At 45.8% G+C, this 22,940-nt stretch overlaps 1 protein-coding gene across 2 annotated transcripts in view; it reads right to left on the bottom strand.

The window, feature by feature from the left end:
* Window positions 1-1,030, bottom strand: part of TGFBR1 (transforming growth factor beta receptor 1) — a 71,783-nt gene extending 70,753 nt beyond the window's left edge. Inside the window, exon 1 of one of the 2 annotated variants that reach the window (XM_084621248.1) lies at window positions 863-1,030. In XM_084621248.1, coding sequence (XP_084477374.1) covers window positions 863-941 — 79 coding nt within the window. In that variant the 5' untranslated portion in view covers window positions 942-1,030. Of the gene's footprint in view, window positions 1-71; window positions 216-862 lie in introns of those variants that run through there. The other variant, XM_084621249.1, reaches the window with a different exon arrangement.
* Between the last annotated feature and the right edge of the window lie 21,910 nt (window positions 1,031-22,940).

The raw sequence follows: 22,940 nt of genomic DNA on the forward strand, positions 1-22,940 counted from the left end.
AACTGAGCTAGAACAAGTGACTCCCTAGTTCAGGAGACTCAAGGAAAAAAAAAAAAGTGTTTTTACCTTACCTAGCTGGACCATTCAACACGTAGTTCCACATTTGTAAATCACACTGAAATAGTTACATTGTGACAATAAGCCTGCAGCATAATGGATTTTCCACGTTTCGGTTACAAAGGCGGGACACCTCGGACTAGAGGCGGAAGTTCTCAGGAAAAAGACATGTTATCCAACTAGCCCAAGTCTCTAGATCAGGGTCAAAGGGTCTGCTCCAGCACCCAAACCCCACATCACTAGTAGGGAAGGAGAGCGAATGTTGCCCGCGCCAGGGAAGTTGCCAGCGCGGTCGCAGCCGAGCCGGTTCCCACCTGCGGAAAAAGGAAGCCGGTTCCGGCACCCCCGGGCTCGCCAGACCCCATCGGCCGGGAGCGGGGACGCTGGGGGCAGCCAGCTCCCCTGCGCGGCGGCGGCGGGCCAGGGTGACGTGAAGCGCAGAGCGAGCTCGCGGCGCTGCCCCGGGGCGCAGCCAGCGCGTTACGAGGCTACGGGCGCAGCCGCCGGAAGGGGGCGGCCGCCGGCGCGCGCTGGGTGCCCTTTTCACCCTGCTCCCGGGCAGCGGAGGGAGGAGCCGCTGCGCTCCCCTCTCCGCGCCCCGCCCCCCGCGATCGGCCCGGCCCGGCCCGGCTGTTCCTCATCAGCCTCTCGGGCTCCTCGCGTCTGCTCTGCGCGGACGCGGAGCCGCCGGGCTCGGCCAACAAAGGCAGGCGGGCTGCGGGCTCCGCCCGACCGGCCCCTGCGCCATGTTGTTGAAAGGAGCCGGCGGGGACCCGCGGAGCCGCCGCCCAGCCCCGTAACTCACCCGCCGCCCCCGGGAGCAGCAGCGCCGCGGCCGCCAGCGAGAGGAAGGCCCAGGGCCGCGGAGGGGCCGTTAGCTCCATGGCGCCGCCCGCTCGCGCCGCGGATCAGCCCCGCGTCGTCCCCGCCGCCGCTTCTCAGACTCGCTCGCCCTTGCGGCCACTATATAATGCAACTGACACACAGGCGCCTCCTGATTGGCCGCCCCGCCCCCTAGCCCCGCCTCCCATGCAGCTGCAGACATTCCGAACAACAACAAGAGTCTGGAGAATACAACCGGCTCGGCGCGAGGCCAAGTGGGAGGGGCGGGGGGCGCGAGGCGGGGTGAGTGACAGAAGGGAGCGTCTCCCTCCCGCTGGCCAGGCGCGCGGACAAGGGTCCAGCCGGCCTGTCCCGCCGCTGTGGGCCCGGCCGTAGGGCACGTGCGGGGGCTGGGGGCGCCTCGTGCTCGGGCGGAGTGTGGAGGCGATAGAGCCGCGGACCGAGGCAGGGGGCGAAGGCGGGGAGCTCGCTCCGCTTTCAGCATGAGGCAAAGGAGCCAGAGCCGGGGCTAGTGCTGGGCAGTAGAGCGGGGCCGCCGGAGCTAAGTAAGGAGGCGACAGAGATGGAGCAGGGCTGGAGGCTGCCCTGGGAACACACTGAACAGTGCGGGGCGGGAGATTATTTGCTGGGGTGTGTACAAAGCTCTCGGCCGTGCTCAAGCACGCTCTAGGCAGGACAGCACCTAGGGACGTTTGGTTTCCCCTAACGCGGGAAGAACTGGCATCATAGCAACTCCGATCTACAGAAAGCAAGGAAACTCCTGAGTAAGTCCTTGCAGCCCTACATATCTCAAAAAGAAAAGGAGTAGTTGTGGCACCTTGGAGACTAACCAATTTATTGGAGCCTAAGCTTTCCTGAGCTACAGCTCACTTCATCGGATGCTGTAGCTCACAAAGCTTATGCTCAAATAAATTGGTTAGTCTCTAAGGTGCCACAAGTACTCCTTTTCTTTTTGCAAATACAGACTAACACGGCTGTTACTCTGAAACCATACATATCTCAGTGAGCATTCTTTTGTAAATCTTAAAGTAGGGAAGCACCAGATAAGGTTACAATTAGGACACACCAAATGCACTTCCACCATTCAACAACAAATAGTGACCAGCTCTCAGGCACTTTTAAATTTATCTTGAAAATACTGCAACAAAGAGCTTATCTCCAGTACAACCTAAAACTGAGTATTGCCACTGCCTAGGCTATGTCTACACTACAGCCTATGTCAGCATAATGTGTGTGAATAAACCACCCCGTTGAGGACTTAAGTCACACCGACATAAGTGCTCATGTGCACAGGGCCATGTTGGCAGAAGAGCCTCTCTTGCAGACTTAGTTTCTGGTGCTCGTGGAGATGATTTTTTTATGTTGACGGGAGAGCTCTCTCCTGCTGGCATAGAGCATCACCACCAGATACAGTACAGCTGTGACACCGCAGTGCTGTATGTATAGACATGGCCTAAAGTTTCATTCATGCACACACAAAACCCCATAATTTGAGTCAGTGTTCCCTCTAATTTTTCCATGTGCGGAATGAATTTTGCTATGTGCACCAATACGGAGGTGATGTGTGACACATCACCTTCATATTGGTGCACATAACAAAATTCATGTGGTGGGGTGGGGCTGAGGGGGTCGGAGTGTGGGAGCTGGGGCCGAGGGTTAGAGTGCAGGGGGGTAAGGGCTCCGATTGGAGGTGCAGGCTCTGGGGTGGGGCTGGGGATGCAGTTTGGGGTGCAGTGGGGCTCCCTAGGACTACAGTGGGGAGAGAGGACTCCCCCCAGCTCTCTCTCCCCCTGCAGCAGCACCTGGGCCGCAGCAGGTCTAGGGCCTGCGGAGAGGCATCTCTCCCCGCTGCAGCCCTGAGTGCCTGCACAACGCTTAATAGGCAGCTGTGTGGCCACACAGCTTAGAGGGAACTTAGATTTGAGTGTAGTGCTGCTTTTAACTCAAGTTGGCTGACCATCTGTGGTATACGCTGACTCTCCAGTGAGGGCAACATGTCAGCTGCTAATACAGTATGGGTGCAGGCTCTAGCAGCACTCCGATGCTGCTAGTCCTCCATTTCCTTCTCCAAACTCCATCTCTGCCTCCAGTTCACCCAGAAAGGACAGACAAGTTCTCCCACAAATCACTGGGGAAGAATTCATACATCCCCTTAATTTACTGCAACACAAAGAACCGTGGTATATGCTCCATATACAAGTGAACAGTGCCACCAGCAAGGACACAGCAGCTCAAGTATTATTTCAATATCACTGTTTTTGCTCATGCTAGACCAGGGGTTCTCAAACTTCATTGTACCATGACCCGCTTCTGACAACAAGAGTTACTACACAACCCTGGGGGAAGAGGGAAACCAAAGCTTGAGCCTGCCCAACTCCCACAGCCCCAGGCGGGAGGGCCAAAGCCAAAGCCTGAGCCTACCACCCCAGGCAGGGGGACTAAAACCAAAGCCCAAGGCCTTCAGCCCCAGGTAGGAACCTGTAACCTGAGCCCTGCCACCCAGGACTAAAGCTCTTGGGCTTTGGCCCCAGGCGGTGGGGCTCAGGCTTGAGCTTTGGCTCTGGGTTTTGTGACTACATTCACATTGTTTGCCGTATAGACCTTTGCTTCATAACCATTTACACCTTCTGCTTTCTCTGTCCTCCATACCCAAAATCCAGATGTATTGCTTTGGCTCTGGGTGGTGGGCTCAGGCTTCGGCCCCAGCAAGTCTAGTGCCAGCCCTGGTGGACCCCATTAAAAAGGGGTTGTGACCCACTTTGGGGTCCCAACCCACAGTTTGAGAACCAGTGCACTAGACTAACTCCAGGTAACTCTGCAGCAGATATACCCTAAATGAACTAGATCACTGGTTTTCAAACTTTTTTTCTGGGGACCCAGTTGAAGAAAATTGTTGATGCTTGCGACCCAACAGAGCTGGGGATGAGGGGTTTGGGGTATGGGACGGGCTCAGGGCTGGGGTTGGGATGCAGGAGGGGGTCAGGGCTCTGGACTGGGGGTGCAGGCTCTGTGGTGGGGCCAGGGATGAGGGATTTGGTGCAGAAAGGGGTTCCTGGTTTGGTGGGGGGGGGGAACTCATGGCTGGGGCTTGGGATTGGGGTGTGGACTTACCTCCAGCAGCTCCCGCTCAGCGGCGCAGCTGGGGTGCAGAGGCAGGCTTCGTGCCTGTCCTGGCACCGTGGACCACACTGCACCCTGGAAGCAGCCAGCAGCAGGTCCAGCTCCTAGGTGGAGGCGCGCAAGTGGCTCCATGCGATTCTCGCCCGCAGGCACCACCTGCCCCCACAGTTCCCGGCCAATGGGAGTGCAGAGCTGGTGCTCAGGGCAGGGGCAGCATGTGGAGTCCCATGTCCCCCTTGCCTAGAAGCCAGACCTGCTGCTGGCCGTTTCTGGGGCGCAGCAGTGTTGGAATAGGTGGGCACTAGCCTGCCTTAGCTGGGCACCACTGCCAACAGGACTTTTAACATCCGGTCGGTGGTGCTGAGCAGAGCGACCCAGTGCCTGACATGCCACAACTGGGTCGTGACCCTAACTCTGAGAAACGCTGAACTAGATGACTCATTCAAGTCGTTGTTTTGGCATTCTACATTTTCTTACAACCTCTCTGGTAGTAGGAAGCATACCAACATTCTGCACAAAATAATGACTACATTAACAATTTAAGACTATGCAATGTTTATTCATTCCTTCTTTCCCCTTCGCCTTCTTTCATAGCAACCATCACCATAGGATATAAACATCTACACTGAATTTTTTTTGCTGAGCAAAATTCTTTGTACTCTTAATATCATTAAAGAGAAAAGTTAGCCAACATCTTTACGATCTGACATAAGTTATAATAAGCCCATTACATTCAAACATGAACTGTACATAATGATCAAATTTGATACTACAAAATACATTCAGTTATCCAAATATTACACATATATAAGGAATTGGTTGATCCTCTATTAAAGAGAAATGAAAGACTAATATTAGTAAGAAATGGCAGGGCGCAGTTAAGATAGCTTGAATCTTGTGGCTTCTCTTTAATTGCACTTAGCAGCCAGAACTGTAACAAAGTTTTATTATGGAAATTAAGTTAGTAATTTTTACTAACCTTAAGTTGGGGAGACAGTGTTTCCTAATGGATAGAGCACAGGAGAGGGATTCAGGAGACCTGAGTTCTATTCCTGGCTCCACCACTCCCTGCTGGATGACCATAGCCAAGTCACTTTACCCCTCTGTGCCTGGAGATAATGGTACTGACCTCCATAAAGCATTTTGAGATCTACTGATGAAAAGTGCTACCTAACATCTAGGTATTATTAATACTTTCAAAGCTCTTTGCATTACTCTTCATGCTTCTGCTTTCACCATCCCTTCATGGTTCTTCTGGAGATAAGAGGTCCACTAAGAATGAAATGGGTGTGCGAGGGGGGAATGCAAACTAGAACTTGTTAGAACAGCATCCCTAACTCTGATTCCCCCAGGTGGTCCTAATTCTATCATGATCTGCTTCCCTGTTTGTGATAAACAAAAAATGAATAAATAAAGTGGAGCAGTAAGATACATCTCACCAACTATGAACATTCCTAAAAAATAAATGCTGCCTGTGGGTGAAGCAATAGTTTTGCCAATCACCACCATTCCCTCCAGAACAGAGGTTCTCAAGCTGGGGGTCGGGACCGCTCAGGGGGTTGCAAGGTTATTACATGGGGCGTCGTGAGCTGTCATCCTCCACCCCAAACTCCACTTTGCCTCCAGCATGTATAATGGTGTTAAATTATAATTCTATATATAAAAATGTTTTTAATTTATAAGTGGGGGTTCACACTCAGAGGCTTGCTGTATGAAAGGGGTCACCAGTACAAAAGTTTGAGAACCACTGTGCCAAAACATTGACCACATGCTCGTCCCTTTCAGGTAATCACTGCCAACAGAAAAGTTTCTCATGCTCTGAAGCGCTTGGTCACCATTAGGGCTAAGGGTGTAGAAGGAAAAGATTGACAGTAATGGGGTCTCAACCCTTAATGTGTTTTGCAAAATGGACACTGCAACATTACAGCTTGTTCTTACTGCAAGGTTTAGAACCATTGTTTCAGGATTTTGTCAGGACAACACCCTAGCCTCCCCCACTCTATGGCTACTGCAGCACTCACACCCTTTATTTCTCCATTGTCTTCCATCCACCACTATTCCAGCACTCACCAGGTTTTCCCCTTCCACATTACTGTGGCATAAATTTTCTCATTTCTGTTCCTCTTATCCAACTTAGCCATCAATCCAGTGCTCCAATTCCTTCACATCACCACTGGTGTAAGTAGTGGCTTTGCTCATCTACACCAAGGGTTGCAGCAATGCAGCTACACCAATAGCTGTAACTGGGGCAAATCCCCAATCTAAACAAGGCATAAGAATGGTTGGTTGATGGTGCAAGGGCCCTGAGCCTAGTGGGCTCTTCCCATACTACTTGGGACCCACACCAAGGGAGAGGAGTACCATCAGCCAGTTCTCCAATTTCCAGTTAATTGCTATGCCTGGCTACACACACAGGCTCCTCACAATGAATTAACTTGCTCCCCCCATACAACCCAAACAAATTATGTCCATCCTAAGCACACCCCTTTAGATTCTGGGCTTCCATTTTTTCCTCAGCTGCCCTGCTCCCTCATTCCCCTTTTGGTAACTGAGGAGAGAAGCTGGGAGTCTCATCTCCCTCAGGTGTAGGTGGGGAGCAGGAAGGAGTCTTCACCACAGCTCTGGGAGAGGGGCAGCATTAAAACCAGAGAGGAGGAGCTTAATGTCTAGCTGGGTAACCCTTCACAGCCTGCACATGACTGACTCTTCTGTGGGTAGGCAGGGCAGGGGAGTCATGCTTGTAAGGGAGAAAAAAAGCTCCTAGCCATGTACAACAGTTCTGGTTATTTGCCTTTCCTCAGAAGGCAGGGGTGTGAGGAAAGACTGCCAACCACAGCAGTTCTTTATAGATTAAGAAGTCTTTTTCACAGACCTATAGGATGGCCTGTAAACCTTTAGTCTATGGATAAAACTCATACAGCTGGCAGTCCTGATATTAGAGGTGTTCTTTAAATCACTTATCTCATTTAGGACTGGTATGATCAACCACTTTATTTTGAAACTTAAAGAATGATGCAAATCTACTTGAATTTTGTTTTTGCCAAAACATGGCATTGAGATACAATACATTTATGCAATTTCTAAAGTTAAATCAAATGAAAACTTTAAGAATGCATAAACTTCTCACCTTCAGAAGGTTACATAGCACTTCTTCACCTGGAGTAATAAATATTGTGCTGTAGCATCTTCATGGAAAAGTTCTCTCTAAGCCACTTCCTCTAAATTTAATCTTTCAGTCTTTCATCCTCTCTTTAGCTTATGCTTGATTCTGAATAATGTGGTGTGATACTGTGTGTTAAGGATGCTATATAGGAATCAATAATATTAGAACTGTAATCACTTCAAGAGCATACTAATCAGGGGTGCTGGAACCATTTGTATAGTGGGGTGCTAAACGGTAAACTCTGTATATGATGGAAACCACTTCAAGCTAGGGGGTGCGGTAGCACCCCTAGTTCCAGCACCTATTACCCTAATTCTAAACAAGTTTAGTATAAATAAACTAATGGTAGTTACAGGATGATGTGATTGGTTTCATCATCTGCTAGTGCAATTAAAACCTGAGGAGAGAGAAAACTTACAAGATTTTTTGGAAGCAAGATCAATGGCTTGCATTTGGTCCAAATAGGAATCAGAAATGTTTAAGTCTCAACCTAAAAAAATAATTGAACATACAACATGACTAGTAAAGCAAAATGGCAAAAACAAGATATGCTACACAAGAAAATTGGTCAGCTATTTATGCCAATATTTTGCTATTGGGCTCTGGAAATGCCTCTATTAGAATAAAGTCCTTTTCCAAGATTCAATGCCAATTGTTTCAGAGACACCATGTAATCACAGACTCCACTACTATCTTGTGGTAAATTTCTACTGGCTTCTAGAAGCTTCCCTATTTTTCTCATTCACATCTTAAGAGGGAAGATTCATGGTAATTTTGAATTCATTACCATTGAATTTTACTTACCACTAATTTGGTTTCTCCCTAGTCCCTATTATCAATTTTTGACATTGGGTACCTCTTACCAGCAGATAGAGAAGAAAGAATTTGTGACTTCAGTTCCATATAAAACATTCAATTCTGGTTGAAGAAATTAGCTCAGGAAAAGAGTATAGTAAGGAAGTTCACATGACTTTAAATTACAACCAACTGTGGAAAGAATCAATGTGACAATGTAGGGGGGGAAAAGATAAGAAAGACCGTTCATGCTGCCTGGTACTGATGGTCTCAGATCAAAGATATTATTTAAAAAAATCCTTTTCTGGGTTGCTTTCTTTAAAATACAAACACTCAGCATTTTTCTCTCTTGGCTTTAAGAATGTAGGACTAAGGAAACCCAAGATAGCAGGAAATTTAACTAACTCTGGACACTGAAAACTACAAAATAATACTTATGTATAGTAGATATCAGGGCGTGTTGACTCAGAGAATTCTGAAAAGTCAACTTGACTGCAAGATGCAGAATTCACCTTCCAAAGATAAGGTCTGCACATTTAGCATCAGAGCAAGAGGGCATTAGTATCATGAAACCAAGCACTCTAAATTAAGAAAATCCCAAGTAAAATTTCCCCTGCAATGTTAATTGGCTTTGTTGTACATCCTATTTTATATTATGCATTGATAATTGATTAATGCATAGAAATTGTATTTAACAAGAAATACAGGAAGAGAATTTTATTAAAGTTAATGTTTAAAATCAAATTTACACAAGTTAAGAGGGAAGGTACTGTACATCTGGGGTCGGGTTTGGGTTATGGGGGATTGCAAGTATCAGTTACAAGGTTCATGAGGTACATACATATCACATAACCAGCATAGATCCCGATTACGGTGTGGGAGTTTTTAAAGTGTCAGTGTATAAGTGGGCTTGGGTACGCCACCCATGGAATGTATTAAGAGTCCAATTCAGTATTGGTGTAGAGAATAAGTACATGGGTGGGGTATGTTATTGGTTCATCAAGGAAGGAAATGGGTTATTTCCCTGGTCGGCATTCTCGGTTGCTCAACCTGGTACTGTTGGTGTCCTGTGATGTGTTCCGTATAAAAGTCTCTGGACCACCTGATGGCGTTGGACACCATGAGCTGTCTCATGAGCCAGGCGTAGTGTTGACCAACTCCACACGCTCTCAGTACCGGCTTGTTGTGGGGGTCGCATGCACCCAGGGTGTGGATCTGCATCTTTTAGCCCTGGGCTCTCAGGGTATCGGCCAGCGGGGTATACTTCAGCGCCTTCCATGCTCGGGCCTCGTGAAAGGCCTGTGACCTGTTTTCAAATGGCACTGACACATCTACCATGAGGACCTTCTTCTTTTCTGCGTCGGTCATGATGATGTCGGGTCACAGTCAGCTGTCTGTCCCCTACATGTCCAATGTGGCCAAGTTAACAGGAGAAATCAAGTTTCTGAATATATAGTGTTTTGGGTGCTTGATTTTGCCAAATTAATTTTAGATTAATGCTCTTTTTTTTGCATTAACTCCATTGCTTTATAAAAGAAAAATCCATAATTATTTGACTTTGCAAAGTTTATGAACACTACCTGATTTGTCACATTAGTGCCTAAAACTATAGTCAGACTGAATCACCCAAAGTCTGCTTAATCAAAGCTCTGAGTTACTGGACGGTCAAATATGTCCCAAGGTTGGACTGAAACTCCAGTCCTTCAGAGAACATTGGTCTGAATTTTCTCAGGTCCTTAGTTCAGAACTACTAACTGGGCTGCTCAGATAAGTGTCTCCATCATTTTCCCCAGCAAACTATCTGTTCTTTCATATAGAATGAGCCAGACCTTTCGAGGTTTTCCCTCCTTGCACAGTCCTTTGGCATCTACAGCTAGCAATCTCCTTACTCCAAGCTAATGGATTTGTGAAGCTATTAAGATGCTATAAGTTCCTTAGTCTGCTGCTAAGCAGCTTGCTGTATTTACAACCCACAATGACCCTTGCTCTATAGCTATTAAGCCATTCAAGCTTACAGGCTTCTGTTTCAGCTTTGAGCTTGTAAATTTCTATAACCAAACTACTGTAGAGATTGATACCTGCATGTGCACATACACTGTATCCAAGTGTAATGCTTTATACCACTGAAAGCAGGAATTACAAGTTTTAAAATCAGTATTGGTTGTCACTCTCCTGGTAGTAGCAAGGTGGAAAGCTTTAGCATAGCCAGGGCCCAAGTGTTTTGCTTCCACCATTGTTACTGCCAGCAGTAAATTACAGTTCCAGTTTATTCCAGTGTAGGTACAACATCTACCCGGAGTGGACTCCGAATCATAGGAGTAATCAAAACGGCCAGTTAGCATGTAGAGGAGTAGTGGAGACAGACTAATATGGTGAGCTCAAGGAGGGTTGGAAATGCTTGGGGTCTGATTCTAGCTATCCATTTGTGGTGTTTATGTGGCTACCATAACCCTGAGATTGCATTAATAGCTCAATTCTGACCATGGCGAAGGGGAATCTTCTTAGAATAAGTGGCTTCTATCCAAGAGGGGACACTTTCTGTCCTATGGAATATAGTTTATAAGCAGTCTGGATTACCATCCAGTCAAAAGCAATCTCAGTACCAGGTTACCAGACTGCCTGGCTCAATACCAGGTCAATCCTGGAAATGCAGTTTTCAAGGCCAGACAGGTAGCTTTCCTACACTCTTCTAATAGCTTCAGATTAGACCTGACTATGATTTTAGAATTTCTGAAGATCCAACAGCAGTGGGTACATCCTACAAGAATTTAAAACATCCTTTTGGGTTCAGTCCTTTCAGCAGCACAGTTCATACGTTCCCCAGTAAGAATAACCAGGCCCACAATCAGAGAACAGAATACCTTTCTTGCATTTGGCAAGCTTATTGAATTTTAAGTTCTCCTTCCATGGCAGCAGGTTTCAATAAATCAAGTGCAGAACAGAGGGAGATCTCCGGCCGAAAGGGAGCAGAACCAGAGTGGCTCATAGGAAAGAGCATGCACAGCTCCTGTTACATTAAACCCCTAAATTCTGGACTGGACATTATCCAGGAGCCTGTATCTGTATCTCCAACAAGCCATATTCAGGTTTGGGACTAATATTGCAAGGTCCTGAATTCTGATTGATGCATCTCAGCTTTTTAGATCTAGAGCAGAACCAGCAATCAACCCTGATCAACATCAGAGGTTTGTTGTTTTTTTACATTGCGGTGTTTGTTTTGTTTTTGTTTTTTTAAAAGCTTCCTTCAGCCTGTTTTCCAAAGGACTTTAACAACAACATTTTGTACAGCTATATGTATGGAGGGAAGAAGGATGCATTCACCTACCATCAGCACTGCCTCCTAATGACAGCTAACTAATCCTATAACTTGGAAATTGGCAAAAATATCTAATTCACTACAGCTGTCCTAGCCCTGCTACCCTGCAATCTCTGCACTCAAGACATGCAGCTGTGCTTATTCTTCTACCCACAGAGCGAACATTAACTCTCTCCCAGCCAACCCTAGGACAGGCCCAGATCCTCAAACATATTTAAACTCCCACTGAACTCAATAGGATGTAGGTGCCTAAATACCTTTGAGAATCTGGGCCAAAATCCTTTTCTGAAATTTTTACATATGTCAACAACTTTTGTTACTACTGTCCATAAGGTTTTGTTAACTTGTCTGCAAATGCTAGCTAGGTTTGGCAGTATTGCTCTTCAGTGGTTCTGTGCTTTCAGAGGTCACAGACTGTTTTGGGGCAATTGCTCATGATGGATTTCTTGTGTGGGGTTCTGGAAAGGTCTATTGTGTCACCCTTTCCAGTTTGTGTGTACATGATACCTCTGTAGGAGAAGGCAAGTTGATCTGAGTTTAGGTGTTGTTGATACTCAGCATGGTTTCTCATTTTCATCCAACCCAAATAGTGAGGTGCCTGTGTTTACCCAATACCTAGTCAAGAATGAAATTTAGATAAGTTCAAGCTGATTAAAGTGCTTTTTGGAGAAAATGGGGTGAAGTTAATTGGTAAGGGGAAGGATATTAAAATTATAATAGGGGTAGTTTGTTCTGCACCAATTTTTAGGGAACCCTACCTTTTCCTCAAGTACATAAGTTGAGGGGGTACACTCAGATCCTTTTCTTCTCAAGTAGCAAAGAGTACCTTTATCCCTAAATTTCATGACAGTAAACCATGCTGTTATTTTTAGATTGGATTGCTGTAATGTGTTCTACCTGGTGCATTTCTTGAAGACCCTTCAGAAGCTACAGCTGGCTCAGAGTGAGGCTGCCTACCTGTTATTTATCAATGAGAACATGTTGCTACAGTATTTCAGCAACACTAGTTTTCTATTTGTTTGAGTTCTGGGTGTAATTCAAGATACTGCTTTAATCTATAAAGCCCTATAGGACTTCAGTTCCAGCTGTTTAACAAATCTATTTTCTGTGATTTACTACAGTAATTAAAAGGTTCTACAGTGCTGAAGCTAACAAGGAGGTAGGCAAATGGAGGAGATTAAACTTGCAGAGGCAAGTTAGTGACAGAATATTTGTGAGGTGGTGTCTCAAATCTAGAAGTTGCTGCCAATAGATGGATCCCAAATTTATTAGTTGTTGTGGTGGAGAGCAAGGGTCTCTGTCAGGGACCGTCTTTTCATTCTTCTGTAAAAAGGTATATTCATACATGTTTATGATATAATTTTACTGTAAGCATTTAGAATATTTTTTTAAATCATAGCCCTAGAAAATAAATGAAGAAAGACTTTTCAAAATGAGCAACAGCTACTGTAGTACACACATACAAGACATCTAACTTGCATTCTTACCATAAGGAATGGAGTATTTTGAGGCTAGAGTGAAATTGTTCCTACCTGGCATTTCTCCAGTATGGCTGGGACAAAGGGCCGAGTCCTAGTTTCCTTAGTGTACAAACATCCTTCAGCAGGCATTGCTCAGTATTGAGTCACTTTGCACACAACATATCCAGGTTGTAACAGCTCAGACCAAGATCAAAATGGAGCAGGATTTGTCTGAGCCAGAATGCTTTGGATGTTGAAAGCATCCTAGCCTACATTTCTGTCTGGTACCAAAAAACAGTGATTACTTTAAAATATGATATTTTGTGAACAACCAGGGATTCATCCAATGATATTCATCATCAGGAATTCTACCTTGGGGCCAGACTTCATTACAATAAACCAAATCATTCCTAAAGTTCTCAAATCCCTATCCAGGCCTTCCCTACTTAAAGCCCTTTCCCAAAAACCCTCAGAGTCCCCTTCTATAGTCTTATATCCCAACTTGACTCTAGTCATCTCCCTCCCTGAGCAATAACTTCTCTAGGTGATCCTGCTGCTCTTTATAGGGCAATCATCTGCTCAGTAGCCAGCTGGTTCTACTAATTAAACCATGCACCCTAAGCCAGGTGTGGCAGGCAGGGCTCATTGGACAGTACTGGTTGGTTCCAAGCCTTTAGCCTTGAAAGGGGGCACGCTACCCGATTACACCCACAGATCAGATAAAATCTCATGCATGTATCTGAAAAAGATCCTTTCCCCATAGAATACCCTTTGACACAGAGAATGGTGTTTGAGGGTGGGAGCTAAGAAATAAGGGGCTCTGCTCTCACCCTGTTTTACTGAGTGCATTTACTATTTCTGTACAATTCACAACTTTGATTACAAACCAGGGCTTCAAATCCTTGCTCTAGGAGGCAGGCAACTATCATTGCTTCCTTTTTACAAATAATGAAGTGACTAAAAGGTTGCAAAAGGTCATTTCAAGCACAGCTGGGAATAGAATACAGGAATCTAATATGATAGACTCAACTCTCACCACCACTGCTTTTCAGGCTAGATATGCCAAACCTGTGTGTTTGGTTATAATCTCTATAACTAGTGTTGACCCCACAAGACCAGCTCCCAGAGCCAGGAACAAACCCCCAAGAATCTGGATACTCAACATCCCCCTGATGTCTCACAAATAGTTTTGTAATTCCGTAAGGAAGCATATGGTATGTGACGTGACCTTTAGTGGCTTGTCCACTTAGATTCAAGGGCCAGAAAGGAGCCATCTAGAGCATATCTTTTAGAAAAACTGTTTTTCTCACTGTTAAAAACGTATGTTTTATTTCCAGTCTGAATTTGTCTAGCTTCAACTTCCAGGCACTGGATCACGTTACACCTTTCTCTGATAGATTCAAGAGTCCATTATCAAATATTTGTTCTCCCTGTAGGTACTTGTAAACTGTAATCAAGTTGCCCCTTAATCTTCTTTTAAAATAAATAGATTGAGCAACTTCAGTCTATCACTAGAAGGCATGCTTTCTAATCCTTTAATTATTCTCAAGGTCTTCTCTGAACTCTCTCCAATTTATGATTATCCTTCTTGAACTGTAGACACCACAACTGGACACAGTATTCCAGCAGCAGTTGCACCAGTGCCAAATAGAGGTAAAATAATCTCTCTATTCCTACACAAAGATTAATAGCCTACTTCCCCGGCAAGTTGTTTATTCAGCTCAAGTAGACAAGATCAGTGCTGTACCTCTGAAGCTTCTGGCTTCAAACTCTGCTGACTGCCCAACTAGGGGGAAAAACTGTGTGGTCATGTAAATGAGTGGCACTAAGGTTTCAGATGGGCTCTGCAAGAATCTAGTGTCTGACGACACAGAGCTCAGTGTAGGATTGAGGGCTTAGATTATTAAAACTGAAAGATTTTAAAATCCCATGTTCTTGTGCCTATTTATGATTTTTGTTTCCTTCTTTTATTTCTCAGAGCTTGGGCAATGAAAATCTTTGAAGGCAGCTTCACTTTTGTTTGTAGTTAGATTTACTTTCAGGTTCCCAATTCTGCACCATATAGGTTGCAACTACATTTTGGGCAAATGTGACTTGACAATTATACTTTTAACTTTTCTCAGCAGCTCTAGCTCCTTGGATGTAAAAAAAAAAGGAAATGCATTTGACACGAGCAGCAAATAACACCAAAAATAGTCTCAATATTTTCTGTCATGGTGCTGAAAATATTTTGTCAAACCATTTTCAAATCAGTTCAGCAGGACCCATTGCGGACAACTGTTGTCGGAAACTTGTCCTTTTGCTTGTTTAGATGAAATCTTAGTTTTACTCTGTGTATCACAACAAATAACCCCTCACCCTCCTTGGTATTAATACCCTTTAGCTATTTGTGTATTTTTATCATATCCTCCATTCGTTTAATCATCTCCTGGGGAAGTTATACTTGTGTAACTTCCCTCCATAAATCAGTCCCTTCACCCCCATCATCATTTTTGTTGGTGAACTTCCTCCAGTTTGTCAATATTTTTCTGGTAAGATGGGTTGAGATCCTCAAAGGCATTTAGCCTCCAGCTACCACTGAAATCAATTGGAGTTTGCCACCTACATATCTTTGAGTATCTTGGCCATTGTGTTGAATGTAATATTCCAGGTGCAGTTGCATCATGACTTTATTGCTCAGTGACTTGATAGCTTTTGATACACAGGTCAAAATCAATGGCCTTATTGGAAGCCATATCACTCCATAGCTTATGGCTACTGAGTGCAGGTGGGCACTGGGTGAAGGTGGTGCTTGGAAGATTACAGATCCTGAAGTCATTTGTACTGGTCTACTGTAATAATTCTTTATCATGGCAAATCATGAAACATTGGAACTCAAAACATGGGTGTCACCTTTTATATTTTTTTTTTTTTAGTATTTTTATTTTTGAATGTTAACTACTGTTTATGTCAAACTTCTCATCAATCACAACTTCAGGAAATGTTGACATTTATACTTTGGTTGTGATTTCCTTTCCCAATAAAGTCTGAAAGGATGTTGAAGTCTCCTGCTGCTGCTGATGCCATAAGTATTTCCTGTTCCACACTGAAGAAGTGCAACAACTGACCAGTGAAGTTAGAGACACTGTCAACTTAAACCTGGCTCCAGTCTTAAATGTTGCTAAAACAAGATCTTTACATAACCTAGAACCAATAGAAACATGTCCATGAAACTTTGGAACCAAGTCCAACATCAGTGGAAATGAGTGTCAAGAGTTCTTCCTGCAACATTGCTGAAAATGTTTTCATCACATCCATACTAGTGAATAAACGGTTTTCAGCATTAGTTCAGTGGGAGCCATTGCTGAAAATGGGTCACTTAAGTCATGTAGAGAGGATTTAGAAGTAATAGGATGAAATCAAGAAATGGAAAATTTTAACTGACTATAAAAAAAAATAGAATTAGTCTCCCAAAGGAAGTGGTGGAAATGCCATCATCTGGGACTTTTAAAACCAGATCTGACAAAAGATTTAAAAATGTAGGGGAAACTCCTTCACAGGCAAGGCGATAAAGTGCAAGTGTATGATCGAATATATCTTTTCCATTTGTATAGCTTTCATTTGATTGAGGAACTCTAGTAGTCTTGTCATGGATTAGAAGTGATTATGAGACCAAAAACAAAGAGTAGGAATAAATGGTCAATTTTCATTATGGCAAAAGGTTAACGATTGGGTGTCCTCAGGTTCCATTCTAGGGGCACCTTTGTTTAACATTATAGAGTGACAGTAGCCATTCCATATCTAAAGTTGAAGCTAGCTCATTTAAAGTACAACTTTCAATACTCCTCTTACTTCCCCTAAATAAGAAATTGATCTTCCTGAGATGTTGTCTACTGTATCTCATCCCAGCATAGTTTTTTTCTGGGAACTTTGGTAAAGATCAGACAAAGAGTTTTAAATTTATGGTATTTTGCAAATGTAGCTGTAATGTATTTTTTTCAAAATTATTCTAATATGTTTTATTTTTTAATTCCTCAGCTCTCCAAAATGGCTAGAAATAGAAACACCCAAATTGTTTTGTTTGCCTTGCTGAGGAGAAATGCCTTTTAATATTTTGGAGCCGGTTACTGTGAAATGGGAGTAGATAACATCTAAAAAGTTTGTGGACGTATAAAGAGCAATGTATATAGTTAAAATATTTATAATTTACAAATACAAAAACTACATTAAAAACATTACGTTTGCAAAGTCAAGCATTCCGGAATTAGGAAATGCCAGAATTAAGGTTGCCTGTGCAGGAAAATTAAAAAGAGATGCTGAGTTAAAGAAGATCAAAGCATTGCCATTCACATACAAGGACGAGATTACGTGACAGTTGAAGTCTGGCACCATAAAACATGTTACAGAGACTACACAAGATTTTTGACAAAGTCAGCAGATAAGGATAAGCCTATCTGTGCTGAGCAGATGTACAGGAAAGCCTACAAGATTTTCTGAGCCACTATCATCCAACAGAGGCTCATTGTAGACCAGGACGTTTTGTGGATGACAAGATTGATCCAGATTTTCATTGAGCTTGTAAAAAATCATAAGGGTCTTGAGGATCATGCTGCCTGCTATGGCTCATGACTGTGAGTGCCTACCTCAGAGCAGACTGCCAAAAACAGGACAGACGCCTCAAACTAGTGGTATGTTCTATCGCAGCTCCTGGCTTCTAATTTTCCGTGGGGGTACTCAACCCCCACGCAGTACCAGGCCTCATCCCCAATCCACCCCTTCCCTCAAGCCCCAATCCCCGCCCCACCTCTTCCCACCCCACCCCCATCCTCGCCCCACTCTGCTCCTTCCCCCAACGCCCCCTCCCCTGATCGTGCCCTGTCCCCACTCCACCCTCTCCCTCTCAGCACCTCCTGCACTGTTGAAGTTGGAGCCTCCTGAGAGTGGGGGAGGAGTTGATTGGTGGGGGCTGCAGGTGGGCGGGAGGGGAGCTTGGCTATCGGTGGGTGCTAAGCACCTGCTAATTTTTTTCTCCCATGGGTGCTCCAGCCCTGGAGCATCCATGGAGTCGGCGCCTATATGTTTTATAATTAGATTTCATGAACCCAGTAATAAATGTGAACTCCTGGATCACTATAACCAGTCTTATCATGGAGTCACAGACAGTCCCCTTAAGGCTTAGGCTGTCCAGTCTATCTTGCCACTCGGCCAAATTGGACTTAGGCCTTGTCTACACTGGCAAGTTTCTGTGCAGTAAAGCAGCTTTCTGCATTGTATCTCCTGAGATGTACACACTGCCAAGCCACTTCGTGTGCAGAAACTGCGCAGTTGCAGCACTGTAAAAAAAAACAAAACACTCCAACGAGAGGCGTACAGCTTTTTGTAGTAGACACCCGGGTTGATTACAGCACTGCGATTGGCCTCCAGGAGGTGTCCCACAATGCCTGTTCTTGCCTCTCTGGTCATCGGTTTGAACTCTACTGCCCTGCCCTCAGGTGACCAACCATGAGCCCCACCCTTTAAATTCCCTCAGAATTTTGAAAGTCCCCTTCCTGTTTGCTTGGTGCCGTGTGCAGTGGTCTCAGCGCATCTTTCCAGGTGACCATGCTCCATGCACCAAGCGATCCCCCGCTTGGAGCAATGCCGAGCTGCTGGACCTCATCAGCATTTGGGGAGGGGAGGCTGTCCAGTCCCAGCTGTGCTCCAGCCATACGAATTATGATACCCATGGACAGATTTCACAATGTATGATAGAAAAGGGCCACGACTGGAACACACTGCATTGCAGGGTCAAAGTGAAGGTGCTGTGGAACACCTCCCATAAGATGTGGGAGGCAAACCACTGCTCCGGTGCTGTGCCCATGAGCTGCCGGTTCTACAAAGAGCTGGATGCAATACTTGGCAGCGACCCCACCTCCACTGTGAAAGCCACTGTGGATACTTCGTTGGCTTGCATGCCAGTTGAGAGTGGACCAAGCCAGGAGTAGGAAATCTTGGCGAGGATGTGGAGGGGGAGGGGGACCCAGAGGCAGAGGATGACTCGGAGGTCCGAGATGCATGCAGCCAGGAGCTTTTCTGTACTCCGAAGGAGACTAGCCAGTCACAGCTGTTGGAGACCAAACAGGAGAGGAAGCCCCACATAAGTGGGTTTGATTTTGGGAATCACTGAAGCGAATTGTTGGGGGCAGGAGGGTTGCAGAAAGCAGGCTTGTGTCTGTATGATGCGCATACCACTACATGCCTAGTCTGAGCAGCAGAACAGGGTGTAGACTGACTCCCTCACTTCACAGGTATCTGTCTCAGATCTCCACGAAACTCTCATGGAGATACTGGGCAATCCGCTGCCACAGGTTCTTTGGCAGAGCTGCTCTGTTTCTTGCCCCATTAAGGGTAACTTTCCCATGCCTCTCTGCTGTCACGGTGAGGGGGAAGGGGACCATTGCTGTACGCAGGCAAGTCGCATAAGGCCAGAGCAGAAGCTACAGTCTTGGAGAAGAACCTCCCTTGATTCCCTGCTCACCCACAGTGATGAGATATTTTCCATAATGAACACAGCCTGTGGAAAATGTGGGGACAGGAATGGTAATACAATGATTACTCACCATTTGCGGGAGTCTTGTGGCTCATGTGTGCTTGCCTGGGGTCAGCCAGTTCTTGATTGGGTATGTGAATAGTTGCTGTGTTTTAAAATCACTGAATCAGTGGTCTGAGTTGCAAACAATATTGATTCTGTAAAATGTTGCATTTTGGCTTCACAGATATGACCTTGGGAACCCAGCCTCCCTCTTTGTTATTGCCAGCTGAATGGCTGCACAGCATTAGAAAGTGGACACAAAGAACTAAAGAGGACTTTCTGCATGATGTCATGATGCACTCTGCGGCCAAAAACAAGAATTGAAGGAGTGGCAGGACAGCGAGAAGAGAGACCCAACAAAGAACGTGGCACACCTGAATAAAGCCACAGAACAGGTCTTAAACATTATGGAGCACCAAGCGGACACGCTCCAGGTGCTACTAGCATTCCAAACCGAGCAGCTCCGGGCCCGCGCTCCCCTGCAGCCACTGTCGCAAAACTCTTTCCCATGAACCCCCCAGACACCGCCAACACACTCTTATAAACCTCCTGGCTCCAGTCTGTACCCGTGGCATTCCACTCCTCCCGCATCACAGTCCAGCACTTTTGACTCCCAATACTCACTGCACTCAACACCCATCCCTCTGCAGTCTGATCCTGCCGAAGTACTGTACCCTCTGCACTGTACTCTAAAGGAGAAGGTTGGTTATGATACCTGGACATACACAAATCTTTAAGCGTCCCAGGACCCACCTCCTCCTGGGACCCGCCCTTCCGCCTTCCCCCATCCCCCTCAGTGCTGATGTGTTTTTTTGTTTGTCTCTCTCCTCCAGTTGTTTTTTAATAAAAGAATTGTTTTGGTTTGAAAGCAACCTTTATTCCATTAATTGAAAGCAAACAGAGCCCTGCAAAGCAACAGGCAATTTTCTTAAACCTTCATAGTGCATTGTATGCACCAATCACAATCACCTCCTAGCATTACAAGCACTGCACTCCCGAGCACAGCAATAAATATTAGTGGCTTTCAGCTTCAAATTGCTGCCTCAAGGCATCTCTGATCCTTATGGTCCTGTGCTGCACCCCTGTAATAGCCCTGGTCTCTGGCTGTTCAAATTCAGCCTCCAGGTGCTGAGCCTCAGTGGTCCAGCCTTGAGTGAAGCTTTCACCCTTCCCTTCACAAATATTATGGAGCGTACAGCATTTGGGTATAAGCATAGGAATATTGTCATCCACCAGGTCCAGCCTCCCATATAGGCAGCACGAGCGTGCCTTTAAATGGCCAAAAGAACACTCCACAGTCATTCTGCACTTGCTCCGCCTGTTTTTAAACCGCTCCTTGCTGCTGTCAAGGTGCCCTGTGTATGGCTTCAAAAGCCACGGCATTAAGGGGTAGGCAGGGTCTCCCAGGATCACAATGGACATTTTGACTTCCCCTACAGTGATCTTCTGGTCCGGGAAGAAAGTCCCTGCTTGCAGCTTCCTGAACAGGCCAGTGTTCTGAAAGATGTGTGCTTCATGCACCTTTCCGGACCAGCCTGTGTTAATGTCTGTGAAATGCCCACGGTGATCCACAGGCGCCTGGAGAACCATTGAGAAATACCCCTTCTGATTAATATACTCAGTGGCCAGGTGGTCTGATGTCAGAATTGGATTACGTATGCCATCTATTGCCCCTCCACAGTTAGGGACGCCCATTTGTGCAAAGCCATCCACAATGTCATGCACGTTGCCCAGAGTCATGGTCTTTCGGAGCAGGATGCAATTAATGGCCCTGCACACTTCTGTCAAAACAAGTCCAACGGTCGACGACTTTCCCACTCCAAACTGGTTAGCAACTGATCGGTAGCAGTCTGGAGTAGCCAGCTTCCACAGTGCAATCACCACGCTCTTCTCCAGGTGCAGGGTTGGGGCGAGCTCATCACACAGTCCCATGAATGTGACTTTCCTCATCCGAAAGTTCTGCAGCCATTGCTCATCATCCCAGTGCATCACGATGTGATGCCACCACTCAGTGCTTGTTTTCCAAGCCCAAAAGCAGCTTTCCACTGTGGTCAGCACCTCCGTGAATGCCACAAGCAATCTCGTATCATAGCTACTACATGTGGCAAGATCAATATCGAACTGCTCCTGCCTTTGTAGTTTAAGGAATAACTCCACTGCCACTTGTGACGTGTTAGTGAGAGTGAGCAGCATATTGGTCAACAGTGCAGGATCCATTCCTGCAGAATGAAGAGGCAGAGCAGAATGCGCAGTACACAAACCGTTGAAAGATGGCGCCAAATGTGGACAGAAGCACAGGGATTGCTGGGATGCGAAACAATGCATCACAGGGTCATTGGAACAGGACCCAGGCTGCCCTGACCCTCTCCACCTTCCCACAACTCTTAGAGGCAGAAGAGGAAGAGATGCTCTGTGGGATAGCTGCCCAGAGGGCACTGCTCTGAATACCGCTGCAAGTGCCGCAAGTGTGAACATGCTATTGCACAGGCAGCTGACAATATGAACACAACAGCAGTTTCCCTTCAGCGTTCTCTGAGTGGCGCTGGAACTGCCTTTGCTGTAACTCTGCCAGTTTAGACATACCCTTAGTGATACACCAAAAATCACAAAATAGTCAAATTGCTTCTAGTCCCAAGAGACCAGTCACTTACCCCAGATCAATTTGTATCTTAAATCTTACACCAAAGACACCGCCTGTAGTCAATTCTGTAATAAACTAACTAAAGGTTTATTAACTAGGAAAAAGAAATAAGAGGGAGTTATTTACAGGTGTGACAAAGCTCCAACCTTGTCTCAGTGGGTCCCAAACTTCCAGGCAGATTATGCTAGCCTCAGAGGCTCACTGTTACTCTCCATGTAGCCCTGCTCTCTCTAGAGGCAAGGGTCACAGCCTACTGAGCCATTTTCATCATAAGCCAGCAAGGGAGGTGGGAAGAAGCAACTCTCCCTCACACAGTCTCTGTTGTCTCACAGTCTCTGTGATTAATCGGGGAGAGGGCAATGAGGGAGTCCGGGCCCACCCTCTACTCCAGGCTCCAGCCCACAGACCTTAATAGTAGCAGCTATTGGTAGCTGACTTTTTGAAACAGGATGAGTACAATTTCCTGGGCCACTTCCCCACAGCAGCCCCCTCCCCCATCCAACATCTAGTTCACCCTTACCTCAGGGCCTCTTTCCTTGTAACTGTTAGAGTTTGTACTGCCCAATTTCTCCAGCAGTTTCTCCAGCAGCATGGCTTCCCCCTACAGCTCCTGACACATACCTCTAACTGACTAACTGGGAGGCTTTTAACTAGTTCCAGCCAGCCCTTGATTGGCTTCAGGTGTCCCAATCAACCTAGCTGTTTCCACTGCTTTCTAGAAGGATCTTAATTGGACCCAGGTGTCTTGATTAACCTGGAGCAACTGCCATTTGGTTACCATGGTAAGAGGGATTTGTTTAGCCTGGGGCTAACATACCTGTTTCTCACTACTTTCCTATAGCCATCTGGCCTTGCCCCGTCTCACAGGTTAAAGCAAGCAAGCATAAAAACACAAATGAGTTACCATCTATGGTTCCTAAAGATGACAGAGATATAGTAATCTGTCATTTTAAAATGTCTTTCAGGGTGGACTCAGGGGTAACCCATGGGGATCT

Source organism: Lepidochelys olivacea (assembly GCF_965140295.1).
Source record: "Lepidochelys olivacea isolate rLepOli2 genome assembly, chromosome: 2".
Classification (NCBI taxonomy): domain Eukaryota; kingdom Metazoa; phylum Chordata; order Testudines; family Cheloniidae; genus Lepidochelys; species Lepidochelys olivacea.